This window comes from Perissodus microlepis, chromosome 1, assembly GCF_051167445.1.
Source record: "Perissodus microlepis isolate ML-2025 ecotype Zambia chromosome 1, ASM5116744v1, whole genome shotgun sequence".
Lineage (NCBI taxonomy): Eukaryota > Metazoa > Chordata > Actinopteri > Cichliformes > Cichlidae > Perissodus > Perissodus microlepis.
The window spans coordinates 17195039-17209552 of NC_140461.1; the positions used below are offsets into that span (position 1 = coordinate 17195039).

Genomic DNA, 14514 nt, shown 5'->3' on the forward strand with positions numbered 1-14514 from the left:
TATGCTTTTCATCAAACTTTTTCAACCTCACAGTTTAAATTAAATCCTTCAGGATATGGAATTACTGGAATTATTTAAAGAAAATCAAAGACATATAAAAATGGGGCAAGGCAAACCTCCTGAAATCAGTCTTTCTTTCTTCCTAGCTCTGTGTCGTGATTCCCACTATTGCTTACTTGACATCCTATCATAGTGAGAACACTGGTGAGCAAAGGGTTTAAAGGAAGCTTTTTTTTTATGAGGAAACATAAAACACATGAAGCAGGCGCCATTTTAAAAGACATCACACTTCCTGAGACCGCCTGCAGAGAAAAACAGAGAAAGGAGGGGTTAGAATAATGTAATTGGGTTAGCAGCAGTGTACCGCACAGAGTCAAATAGAAACAAAACACTCCAATTTTTTTTTTTATTATTTTCTTTCGTCACCATCTGCCCCTGCCATCATTGCTTTATTACAAACATACAACAGTCTGTTTAGATATCTTAAATGTTAATTATGACTTGTATATATGACGTATATTATATAAAACTCTCTTCTGATCGGGATCCCTTACGCCTGTTTGTGTAGCAAGGAAATGTGTGTCATCATTCAGATTAATGTTCAAATTTGAGGCGATGTAATGGTGTGTGTAAATAATCTCCGCTGACTCTTTCACCCCACTGCTGAGTATTGAAAGACAGAGAACATGGGGACAGATGGTATGAGGCCACATGATTGCAGTAGTGTTAGTGAAATGTGTTATCTCCTTATTGTGGTTTGGCTCTGCATTGCAGAAGCGGTTTAGACTTGGTGATTAGCTGTTAGGTGACGTTCCTCCGTGGAGCAGAAGCTGGCAGTCAGTAAGGCCCGAGGAGACAGAGTTCTGCCCAGGCCAGAGCCCTCCAACTGGCCTGAGGTTTGGAAACCACCTTACCATGGAGAGCTTCCACAGTTGCTGGTGCACATCTGGTCCTGAGGACTGCTGGCACTACAGATAGTGCGTGTATGCTTGTGTAATCGGCTGCACAGGGACAAATGTCCCTGTGAAAAGACTGTGAGATAAAATAAAACCTTTGAAGTTGCTCTTTTTATATGTGATATATAAAAAGACAGATGAACAAACCATGAGCATGTTTTGCTCAGATACTGAATGTTCTAATTGGAAACTATGTTGAAAAGTATAAATAACACTACAAAAACACCCAAAGAGTACTCTACTGATTTTAGTAGTGCATTGTTTTAACAGCACCAGACTCACAACTGAAAGTGCGTCTGTCTTTACTGACAGATTTGTTTTGCTCTAAGATTTCTGTCTCATGCTAGTAGAGACTCATGTATCCTTGACACAGCACCTTCAGGCATAGATGACCTATAGAAGTCTGGATAGATCACGTGTTTCAAAGTATTACTTCTGAGACCAGTAAACAGATTTTGATGTTTCAGGCAGTAGGAAAGGCAGTTTGGGGGTAAACAAGGATCCTTCATATTGTAAATTCTAAAGAAGGATGTAAGTTTCAATTTTTGAAATTTTTTTTTCCACATTTTGGCCATGGGAATGTTAGCCTTGAGCGGAGACGGAAGTTTATTTTGGTTTATTTATAGCTTATTTGCTTTTTCAACACAGTCTTGTGGAATTTTGCAAAGGTCATGAAATTTAATCTAGTGATGCATGTTCATGGACATGCATTTTTCCTTTTTTTTTCGTAAACATCCACATGGACAACAGCTGCCACAGACAGACCGTAGTTTGTGAAATATCTTTCATTCTGTTTGGTAAATACTTACAAAATTGGATTTAATCAATCATCATAGAGAATAGATTACATTTTCATGGCTATTTCACTTCTGCAAAGAGTCTGGGTTTTCCATTTCCTGTTGTCTGTAGAATAATCACTACATATATTCTACATATGGAAAATGTTTAGACAAGGGATGAGATAATTTATCCATCAAGCTTTTGTGGTTTGACCAGGTGTTGATTCCATACAAGTAAGCATGATGGAGAGGGGAGGGAGTTCATTTGACAAAATATAATATCTTTCTTTTTTTTTAAACTGCATTCCTAAAACAGTGACTGGTAGACAGAACAGCAATTAATTGATGGCGACACAGGAAGCCCCAAAATATTGTCTGTTATGCTCACAGGCTAACTAATCAATGGGTTCTAAAGTTGTCTAATTACAGTACATAAATAGATACACAATTGCATGTTTAATGCTTACTTTGATGGACAAGAACTGCCATCATGTGAGTTTATTTTCTTATAATATTTCAGTTGACGAACTGACACAGTGGTGGTGAGTGTTTAAGCATGTCCACAAACAGCCATACCTAAATCTCTTAACAGCTGTTAAATGTAAAACGCACACACACGCACGCACGCGCACATCATGTTAAATCCGTCATGGCCTCTGTGTCCCATGCTGCCAGCTGCTCTGCTACTACGTCTGTCTTGTTGCTAGGATACACACACATTCAGGGAGTAGCTCACCCCTTGTCGTACGCATTCTGTTTTTGCCCATACGTTGCCAAGGTGCTGCTAATTGTACACACACACACACACACACACACACACACACACACACACACACACACACACACACACACACACACACGTATAAACAGAGAATTTCATGTGTGTCTGAACTGTTTTGAATGAAGAAGCTTTACATGCTTTCTGTGAATATTACATCTTTTTTTGTTAAATCATCCATCCTTAGTGTCAAATTCAAGTTTGAGAACCAACTAGAAAGCAGCTTAAATGACTGTGTTACCACTTTAATTGATTTGGAATTGGCTACTCTTGTTTATTTGCAGTACAGTCCCTGAACAAGAGGGGGCAGGATTTAGAGTGCATTACTAGAGCACGAGCACCATTGGAGGGCGCTATCTGTCTATTTTCATTGCTATTATAGGGTAACATCACTTCATCCTTATCAGTGAGGATACCTCGACAGCAGCTCCTTCTGTCTTCTCCCTCTTTGCCTCACTGCTTGGCTCCTTCTGTGTTGTCTTTTTATCTCTTCCTAAGCCTGCCTCCCTGCTCATCCCCCCACCACCCCTTTTCCTCCCTGCCTCCCTCTTGGTTCCCTTCCTACCACTGCTTTTCATCCTCACCTACCTCCTCTTCTTCTCACTTCCCATGCCTGCCTTTCTGAGTCCCTTACATGGCTGCCAATTCTTGCCCTCTCGCCTTTTTCGCCTCCTTCTTTTCATTTCCTCTCTCAAATTCCCCCTCCTATCTCACCTTCCCACAGCTACAGTAGATGAGATCCCCCTTTATAGAGCCTCGCTTTCCTGCCTCCCTTCATCTCGTTCCCTCTCTGGCTCTCTCCCTCCCTGCATTCACCACTCTTGCCCCTCAGGGTTTTGTTCTGCCTTAATCAGAAGCTTAAATGTTGCATTCTCACCCAGACAATGCCTGCCATTCAGTCTGGGTTTGTGTAAATAGGTGTGCCCTGTTAGTGTGCCAGCGGGCATGCAATGCCAGCCTCGCTGCGGTAGTGGTGATCACCAGTAGCCCCCAGCTACAGGAGGCACTGCTCCACATGCACACATTGACAAACATACACACAAACTAGCAACAGCGGGAGGTGGAAGAGAAGGAACTTGCTGATGGCTGCCTTTGAAGTGCTGCCATCCAACGGCATGGATGGCCAAAGCAACACACACAACACAGACAGTGCACTTGGTCAAATAGAGTGCAGGGAGAAGGATTCTTTTCATAATCAGCCATTTCTCCCCTCCATGTTGGCGTTTTGCTTTTCAGTTTATCTGCTTCTGACTTGTGGTCTTGACTTATTTGTTGGTCTGTGTCAAAAACAGCTCTGTGTCATGTTTGGTGATATAATAGCAGAATAGTGACTACAGGGTAATGCGTGTAGTGGCTGCAGGAGCCCAGCAGCCTGTTTCTTGGCCACCTGGCAAGCTCTTTATAGAAGGCAGTGTAGGCCTCTACCCAGCTGGATGATGCTTGCTCTCAGACTGCTGTGTCAAATCCAGGGAGCCAGCTTCCTTCCAACACCAAACCATCTGTCTACATTCATGATGACACTCTACCTGCAGATGGAGAGAGAGAGACAAACAGTTTTTTTTTTTGTTGTTTTTTTTGGATGGATATACAAAGAAAGTCTTTGATGTTATGTGCGAGTAAATTGTGCATGTGTGCACCAAAGTGCAGTACGTGCACATCCACCTAACATTTTATTTTTTGTGGGTTTTTTATGTATGAACTTCAATCTTACACAGAGAAGGATATGGAGTGATAAAGGAGATTAAAGAGAAAACTGTTGGCCGGACATATAAACATAGACTAGGCAGATGAAGTGAGCCCACACTCGCCCATGCTATCTATCCTCCTCAGATGGCCATTTGGGCTTGTTAATCTATCGCCTGGTAACAGAGACAGCCTATCAACAACAGCCACGCCCCTCTGCACATGCTCATAGAGAGGGGCTCATTTGGATCTTTGAAGGGAAAGCGCGCACACCACACTAAAATACACACAGAACCCCCCACCCCACGACACACGCATGCATGCACACACACATATAGAAAACTACCCACAAATCCTGGCCTGTCATTGCTCTCCATTGTTTGGCTGCGGTTGCTTTCTCCTAGTGTGACTGCCAGCAGATGGCTACCACTGAGCTGTCAGAGTCGGCCTGGGGCCCACACACAGACATGGGCGCACGCACACACACACACACACACACACACACACACACACACACACAAAAACACTCACTCATACAAAGAAGGTCTTATTGCACACTGAACATATGCACAGTGCCCACTGAATGGTGCTAGTGTTGGCTGTATAACACTACTCTAGTCCTGCTTATACCTCAATTTATATACTACATATTTGGTCTCTTTTATTCTCTCTCTGTTTTTCACACACACTGGATCCTAATAGACTGTGGAGCCGCTCAGCTACAGGTGCCCCTCATGACCCCCTCTCTGTAATGACTGTGTAATCCCATAAGAGGGCCGCCTTTCTACATTAGCATGTGCAAAGGCCATTGTGTTTGTGTATGCCTGTGCATAAGTAACTGTTGTGAATCTTGCTTCTACCACCCATTTTTTGCATCTTTGTGTGTACAAATTGTATGTATTTCTGTGTGTGTGTGTGTGTGTTTCTATGTGTGTGAGTGTGTGCAAGACTGTGTGTCACAGTGATTTGATACGTGTAGCAGCAGGTGTCAGGCCTAATGGAGCATGTCATCACAGAGTAAAAGCAGCTGCTCCTGCTCCGGGTCGTCAGGGGTCACCCAGAGGTGAAAGGTCAGGGTCGGGGTGAGAAGTCGGCTGCAGCTACATGACATTCCTCCGCTCGCTAATCATAGCTCTGATGAATGGCTGCATAGTGGCAGCTGGTAGATAGGAGGCAGTGTGTGTGGCAGTGTCAGAGGAAGACACTGAGAGGAGGATGGAGAGAGAAGAGGGGAGGAGAAGATGAAAAGAGGAGAAAGGAGGATTGTGACTAATCTAACGCGCACACATCCGCACAGCTAGGCAGAGCGAGTATTGACTGCACAGGCCTGTGATCCTGAAGGAGCAGTACATCAGAGAGGACAAGCTCAACAACACAGGCTTTTGTCAATGTCTAAAACTCCACACACATGCACAAAACCTTTACACATACCCAGCGGCGCACATGGATGCATTGTCACTCTCTCTTTCCTTCTCTCTTTCTCTCTGTCATATGCACACACACACACACGGTTTGTTGTGTCTGCAGAAAGCTGGAACTAATGACAGACTTTGTGTTGTGTGTGTGCTCACTCAGCTGCCCCCTGGACACACTTTACCCACCCAGCAGAAAACAGCCCTTTGTGTTTCTCTCTCTCTCTCTCTCTCCTTCTATCAGTATATCTCTCTCTATCTTGTTCTCGCTGTCTCCCTACTTTCTTCTCTCTCTGGAGAATAGAGTTGTTTTGCTGTGCTCTGCTGTATATATTACCTACTGTATATATTTTCTTGGCGCCTGACAACAGATATATGAGCACAGCAGTGGGTGTTTTTTTTGGCTGACACCAGCCATTCACATTTCCCAGTAAATGGTGCAATAAAGACTGCACATAAAAAAAGACATTTAAATGCTAACATGGTTAATATTGAACCTTAGATATGATGGGATAAATCACGGGTAGATAAATCGGTTTTGTTCTTTTCTTTTTCCTTCTCTTTTCTTTTTTTTTTCTTTTTTTTTTTTTTACAACTTGTGCATACTTCACTTGACTGAAAACAGAGTAAAACTGATTTTACAACACTACTGAAAGTGCTGACTGTTTCTCTGAGTCATAATTGCACCTTAAATGTAATTTAATATAACTGTTATACCTAAATTTTCCACTGTTGCACAGTATATCATTTGACCAGCTGAGTCAGTTGTGAAGATGATTGTTCCCTTTCACAAGGTTTTTGCTTTATTTACATCTTATTTGAGGCATTTGTGCACATGTAACTAAAGAGTTTGTTTATTTTAGAAAGCTAGTTTTAGAGACCAGTTAATTTCTTGCTGTCTCAATGAGGTGTGCAATGATAACTTGTAGATAATTTCTTTACGTAGGCTGTTTTTGTTTTTGTTTTGTTTTTTAAAGTAGTGTCATTAGTCCACCCACATATGTGCATACCCCTTTACCACTGCTTCCAACCCTCCCTTTGATTTTTTAAGCCACAGTGAGCAGCCTATCTGTCACCATCAGTGTCTTTTTATAGACTTTATCTCTGTCTGATTTGTATCCTTGCAGCTTTGTTTTGCTTCATATCAAAATACCATCGAACACCAAAGGTTTCTATTCATAATGTCACAGTGCTGCCCAGAGGAGTGTTTTATATTGACCCAAGTGCCTGTCTTCATGCTGGCTTCTCTTGGTACCTGTATACAAGCAGAACAGGCAACTGCAGTATATGAGTTTCATGATGTGATTTTAAAGAACAGCCTGATCCAAAACGTATGTAGATAATGATCATGAGTCCATTGCCTGGTTTCTTAATTAAATTTATTCATATAATGATTACAAACTGCTTTTTTTCTGTCACACTTTCACTTAAAAATAGATTTTAACATAATTTTAAGTACTTTGTTTTCATGTAAACACAAGGGACCTGATTCTGATTCTGTACTAGATGAATGGAAATATGAGCTCCATGTGTGTTAAGTGTGTATGTAGTTAAGCTACACTTTAAAAAAAATAAGTATACTGTCAAATGGTCAAGCTTGTTTTCAGTCCGACAGCCAACTGAAGCAGGAAGAAGCCAATCAATAGCACTTACCCTCTTCCTGCTAGAGATCCCAACAGATTTGAGAGAAGGATGCAGTCCTGCATTATGCCCAGCTGGGTGTGTGCATGCTTGCGTGTTGGCATATGAATGATATTTTGTTGTTAGAGCATTGTGACTGAGGCTGAAGAAAAATGGATTGCATTCATGTAGCATTTGATACATTAACTCAAGGACACACTGCATTGCCGTAAAGCAGCATTTCTCTTGATTTATTGACACCCATCTAGTTTGTTTTCAACCCACAGCTTGAGACCTAACTGCAGGTTTAACCTTTCTAAGCCTCAGTTCAAATAACTGAAATAGAAGTGCAATACTGTAACTTTGACTTTGAATTTTGGAGATAAACTATGAAGGGTAACAGGCAGGAGTAAAATAAACTATACATGCTTTTGTCTGTACCATATATGCAGTACTATAAGCACTAAATCTGAATGCTCCCCTGCTCCTGCTCTGCAGTGTAGTATGACTTGCCTTGAAGGGGGTGATACTGTGTATCCTACATGGGGGTCCATAAAGTGACACATTGTTATTGAGTCACTTGTACCCCTGCATCCTGCTCCTAGGGACAAATAGACCCAGGAAGCAACTGAATGCTTCCCTTCCGCTCTCCATCAGGAAACACATCTTTTACAACCATGACATCACTGACATTTGAAGGGCAGGGAGATAGTGAGGTCAGATCAGCACACACGCACAAATCATCTGACCTACAGGATCTTATGGTCCTGGGGAGTTACTTTTACTTTTTTTGTGCGCCATAAAGATGTGGTTTGGTTAAAGACATAATGCTGATTTAGTCTGGTGCTTAAGGTGTTTGCTGAGGACAGGAGACCAAGATCATACCTAACATCAGTTTTTAGGTTTGTGGTAATGACAGGATGACTTTGAACTGACCATGCAAGACATGTGGTCTTGACATAGAGTCTTCTCATTTCACGGTTATTTGAATATCAGGCATATTTTTTATTATGCCACAAGATCAATGTTTTTATTAGTGTTTAAATACACTTACACACACTATCAAATATGAATTTATTTTACTTGGTGTGAGACTTGATTCATTTGGGTTTGCTGTCCATCTGCCTTTAACTGACCCAGCCCTGACCTGTGTTTGGGCCCTGGGCCTCCTCGCGGCTACCGTATGGGCTTCTGTGCATTTTGCGTGTGTACATACGTGTGTGTGTGTGTGTGTGTGTGTGTGTGTGTGTGTGTGTGTGTGTGTGTGCGCACGTGCACGCGCGCATGTGAGGCTAACACAGGGCGGTAGGGTGTAATTTGAGCCCCAGGCTAGGACAGGACTGCTGCACAGTCCATCCAGGCAGAAAAAGCAAGACACAGGAGCCTCGGGGTGGTCAGAGAGAGAAGGAGAAAGAGAGAGAGGGTTGGACATCTGAAAGAGTAAGAAGTGGGAAAGCTGGAGAAAGAGAGAGAGTGAGAGAGAGTAATGGACAAAGAGTAGTCAAGCTCTTTTTAACTCAGTCTCCGTGGAAGAGAGATGTCAGTCTGTGTCAGTTCGCTCCACTAACCAGCCTGTAGCAGGAGAAACGGATCTCTCCCTCTCTCCATCACACATTCTTGTTTTCTCTCCCTCTCACTCCCTCCCACACTATCTCTATCTACTTTCTTCTCTCATATCTTTTGCTTATAGCTTTTCTGCCTCAGTTGAGAAAAGCAGAAACACTCCACACCTCAGGGGAAAACAGCAAGACTAAGGAAAAGACCAAGCAGTGAACCAGTCGTCTCTAAAAGGCAGGCAATGTATAGTGCAGCGTTTCCTTCGGTGCTGTGAGGAGGGCCGCACACAGCTCTTCAAACACAGAAGGGATCAAGTCTTCAAATCCCCTGGAAATGTCAACCACGTTTGAGGAAATGTCAGTAGAGCTGAGAACACACGCAAACACACATCGAGCGGCGTGCGCACACACGCAGGCACTCACGCCAAACGCCACGGCAAGAAAGGCAATGTGATATAAAGCAGTCATGTCCCGTGGGTGAAATCAGCATCATCTCATCGTTTTCACAGATCTCAAGGGAGAATCGCTTTATGCAACTTAAAGGTGTTGATTCCCAAAAATGTTGAAGTTTTAATCCGTGGCATTTTCATATGAAATATTTCCTTTGCTCTAGAAAGTTTAACGATTCAACACAATTGTGATTTAACCGGTAATGCCAGGGTAATAAAGACAATAAGTGGAATTGTGTTTTTAGTCTAAAGAGCTTGGAAAGAAAAGCGACAGGACTTCTTTGAGTTTCATCCGAGAAGCTTCTTCAGTTACTTGAAAGTCTTTCAAAAGTCTGGATTCAGTATCAGTTATATCTTCATGTATTTGTAGATCAGCATGTCATGAGTAATTAAAAGAAAAAATGATGTTCACCCACTTTCTCTCTTACCCACACTATGTGATAATACCATTAATTTTATATCAAGCCACATCTAATGTCGATCCTCATACCTGATGCTTCAGGTGATCTCATCTGCAGCCACTGACATCATCCTGTGTTAGTATTGATCTCTCGTCATTCCCGCTGACTAACTTATTGACATCCTCAAGTGTATTTCCTGTCTAGACTGTCAGCAGTGCTTAAGGATGGCCCTGCACCCTGGTGACACACACACACAAATGTGCGCACACCAGCTTTGCTTATTGACGTATCCTTTTGGTCCCCCCCAGTCCTCCTCCTTAATGAATCTGGAAGGTGCTGAACTGCAGATGTTGTGCAGGGTTTAAGTATTGATGGTGTGGACGTGACTAAAGTGCTTCTCGCCGAAGAGGCCTGAGTTAGGCCACAGTGAGTGTGGATGAGCGAGACAGAGAGTAATTATCAAAGGCTAAATGTCTTTTTGAGTGATGTGCACATGCGTTGCCTCATCACTCCCTGCGTCTCACTTAGAAGAAGTGATACAGACTCTAGAACAGGGTGAGTGGATGCGTGCAAGAGGTTGTCAACGCTGCTTAGAAGCTGACAGGTGATATGTAGGTTAAGACAGGCAGATAACTACAGAGGTCGTGGCTCTCTTGACTGAAAAGCCTTTTTCTCTAAGACAGTAATAGAGGCACACAAGCATGCACACTTTTCTACATGTAAGCCTGCGTACCCTCTGGACTGTTTATCTTTAGCCGCCTATCAAGATCTGCTCTCAGCTACTAATGTCTTGTGATCCTTGGAGGGCGTACTATACTTCGCACTGCAAGTGATTTGTGCTGGCAGGCTCTCTCCATGTCCTGTGACATCATCCATTACTAACACCCTCCTTACCGATTAGAGAGATAATGCTGAACTCTGGAATTAACCTCAATTAGTACTACCTCTGTAGATCTTTCTCATTTCACCTCCTGACTCCTGCTTTGCATCTTAAATGGCCTTGGTCTATTTCTGGTCTATTCAGAAAGCATATGTCAACATAAGTGTGCATGCACACTCAGGCACAGCTCTTCAAATAAAAGAGTGGTTATATAGCTTTAGATCAGTTTTATTTATGCGGGCACATTTTTCTTTCTTATTTTTGGCAATGCAGCATAAATGTGTGATTCAGATTTACTGTTTTAGTGATTGATGGAGTTGGCGAGGCACTAAGAGGTAGTTACTTGCAGTTTTTGTAAAAATAAATTAAGAGCTTTTGCTTGGGTTGGGTTGGATGTGCAATCAATTGTCTTCCTCTTAAATTTCCTGCTATCATTTCAATTTGTGTGACACCTTGGGAACAAACAAAGACATGCGTCACAGAGAATTCCTTAGCCCTAGCTGCACTTTGCAGTTATACGTATTAACAAATATCAGCATGCCAACACATTAAACGGATTAAGAACAAATCATGAATCGCTACATTATTTGCTAGTCATTGAGAAGGTAACACTTTGCTTAGCTTATAGCTGTGTATGAAAGCACTTCTGCTGCTGTCACAGGGTTATGTTGTGTCACCAAGACATTGTGAAAATATATAGCTTCCCAATATTTTGGGTCTAACTGAGCCATTTGATGCCAACATCTAAATTAGCATCAATGAGTCCTGTTATCTTGGCTTTTTCTTTGAGGGTTGGATTTTTAAGTGCTGCTTCCTGCCATCCAGTTTAGCGGATGAGAAACGAAACAATATCTGAGTAATTAAATTATGTAGGCTAATGTCCTTGACTAGATACAAAAGTTCATGCCCTGCTAGCTGCTTCTCTGTGCCCTTCTCCTTTCTTTTTTTATAGTTTTACATCCACTTTAGGGAGTTCATAAATAAGCCATTTACTTGTGCCTTTTAAACAAGAAAAAAAGACACCAAAGTGGCTAATGAAAGAGAGTGAGAGGCAGAAAAGGTTAGGAAACACGTGAGCATGTTTGTTGTGTGTGTTGTCTGGAGTAGAGCTAATCCACGGGCTCAGACATGACTATTTGCCTGCACTGTCCTCCCCCTTACTTTGCTTTTAAGGTGTGTAGAGCCTTAAAGCATACCCAACATGCCTGATGAAGAGGCTAAGATAAGATATAATAAAGCAAAGAAGTCAAAATACCCAGTGACATTCTTGCTGGTTAGACAGGTGCACAGAAATACAATGGGATGAGAATCCTAATACCTCAGTGGTATATCCATAACCAAAAGTGCGTAGGAGAGGTGAATCATTGGCTTGAACAAAGGGTGAATGTATTGTTAAGTGAGGTGTATTTTAAATGGTTTTTAACTGCTAGTGTGGCACAGGCAGCTGTCTGGGCCTGAAAAGAAGGCCCGTGGGCAGATTTGAGAGAAGCGGTTGAGCTAACAAAAAATCCCCTGACCAGTATGCGAATTTACATACAGGCCAACTGCCAAAGCACTTGTCAGTTTGTTGTGTCATATTTACCGTTTTGGGTTTGCCCACTCAACTTGTAACTGTAGGAGGAAGCATTGACGCACCTTGATGTTTCACAAACATCAACAAATGTCTGTGAATACATGCATTCAGTCAGGCGGGCACACACACTAAAATAAAGGAGGAAAAAAAGACTCTAACTACTCCCCCCGGCTCCTCATGAGAAGTCATTAGGAATGTGTCTGTGTATTTTATTTTTAGCAGTGTGTGTTTAGGAGGGGTAGTGGAGTCTCGTCAGTCTTCAGGGCCCTCCTCTGCTCTGTCGCTCCGTGTCTCTGTCTCCAGCTGAGAGCTATGTATATTTCATAAGCCCAGGGTGCCTTTTTGTCTTAAGATGTGCTGCACCTCCCCTGCCTGTCTCTCTGCTACTCGTCAATGGAGGGAGCCATCACGGTCTTTTTTTCTTTTCTTTTTTTTTTTAAAGTCTTTCCCACTCTTCTCTCTCACCTCGCTGACAGCCACCCTCTGCTTCTCCCTCTGCTTTTCATGGTCAGCTTGTCTCTCTGCTGATGTCTCATCCATCTTTCCTCTTTCAGCTGTGGAAGGGGGCAGAGTAGAGCACGTACAAACAGACTTGGTCTGTCAGGAAAAGTCTCCCTCTGTCTCGCTCTTTGATTCTGTCTGTCTGTCTCTCTGTTTTGTAGCTCTGTCACTTCAGGGAAGGGACATTTCTTCACCCAGAGCTGCATCCCCCTTCGGTTGTTGTCTTTTTATAGCAGAAATCTGAGTGCTGTGACAGCAGCTAAAAATGTTTGCAGTCAAAATAGATCTGCAGTTAATTGCTATATTTGCACCATCAATCTCTTGTTGTTGTTTAAAGTTTATTACAATACCAGTATTTCTGCTTTAGCCCTGATAAAGTAAGAACAAGTATGTTTTGCAAACATTTCCACAGCATCTCTCGTATTGTGACTTTCACAGGAGGAGAATCTTTAAACTGAGTTGTTGTTGATGGTTATTCTAGGAAATGTATTTAGACTTAATAAACGCCTCTTATACCTCGGTACCCTAACAGTCTTTCTATGTTTCAGGGTAGTACTGTGATTGAGGCTGCAGCAGGAGCCAGTAAGGAAGTGGACGCAGGTTCGGGGCCCTCACAAACTACAGGTGACTACACTCCTCCTCGGCCACTGACCTTGGAGGCAGAGAGAGCAGACCGTCAGCTTTCCAGTGAGTATTGCAAAACCCACTTGTTCCACTGGTTTTATGCTTCTGTCTTCCCTATTTTCATCACTATTGCTTCTCTTTGTTGTTTTTCTGTTTTGCTTAAAACACTGAAGCCTTTTATTTGTCTTTTACGCACCAGGGATCTGTGATTCAAAGCATTTCACTTAACACTACTGTGATTTTACAGAGCTTACTGGACTATAAAGCAGTGCAATCGAATTTCCTTTTGCCATTCTCCAGCCATTAGCAGTATTATCTGACTGACTGATATGTTTAATATTGCATTTGTTGATCTTGTCTCTGTGTGTCTCCTGTGGCCAGAACTACTCGAGAGTCTGTCACTCAGAACATTCAGTACTAAACACTCTACAGCTAGAATGAACCACACCCTCGAAATATATACTCTTTACTTGGTAAGCAACTTATCCGTGCTTACTTTTTCCTGTGTGAGGTATCTGTGTGACCCTGCTATGTAGCAACACAGGAAGTGGTGAGACCCCCGGAGTGAATGAAATGAGATCTTTGGCAGTTCTGACACTCTAACCGAAAAGTGACAAAAATTACTTTTGACTTCGTCTTTTTACAAAGCCCTTTTTTGTTATTAACTTGAAAGTTTACTTCCAGATAGATTAATCAAATACACTTTTTAATCAGCTATTGAAATTGTATGTTTTGCATCAGTTCACATCTCCTTTATAGTGCATTTAAGTGGTGCTTGACCTGAGGGTTAAGAGGATGGGACTGCTAAAGTAATGCTGGAAAATGAGGTTGAAGATGTTATGATGAAGCAGGCACAGCCACAAAAAAATTGTGACTATATGTCCTGAGGGAGGCCATCACAACAGAGGGGTTTGGAGCTCAGTGTGTTTATGTGGAAAGTGCTGGCTGTCTCCTCTCATCAGTTTAGCCAAACTGCCTTTTAAGTGAATGCAAAATTCCCTTTTTCTTCTCTCCTTTATTTATGGAAATGTTTACACTAATAAACATCACCGTTTTGTACGTTTCTTATCTCATCCTCCTCTTTTCCACTGTCGCTTTCTTCAGCTCTCTCTCTCTCTTTTGCTCTTTCCTGCTCAGGCCTCGCTTTCTTTTTTCCACGGCTATTTCTGTTTAGCCACGAGTGCCCTGTTGTTGTTTACAGAAACCATCTAAAGCTCTCCTTCTAACTAAACACACAGACACTGTAGCACCACCACAAAGGCACTTGGCTAAACAGTCATGACAAGGGGTGGGGGGGACCTC

The 14514-nt window shown here is 42.3% G+C and overlaps 1 protein-coding gene across 1 annotated transcript in view; it reads left to right on the top strand.

The window, feature by feature from the left end:
- The window catches only part of gse1b (Gse1 coiled-coil protein b), a 164944-nt gene that overhangs the window by 36133 nt on the left and 114297 nt on the right, over positions 1 to 14514 (top strand). The window contains exon 2 of the mRNA XM_084932396.1: positions 13137 to 13275. Within this exon, the coding sequence (XP_084788522.1) occupies positions 13137 to 13275 (139 nt within the window). The remainder of the gene's footprint in view (positions 1 to 13136; positions 13276 to 14514) is intronic.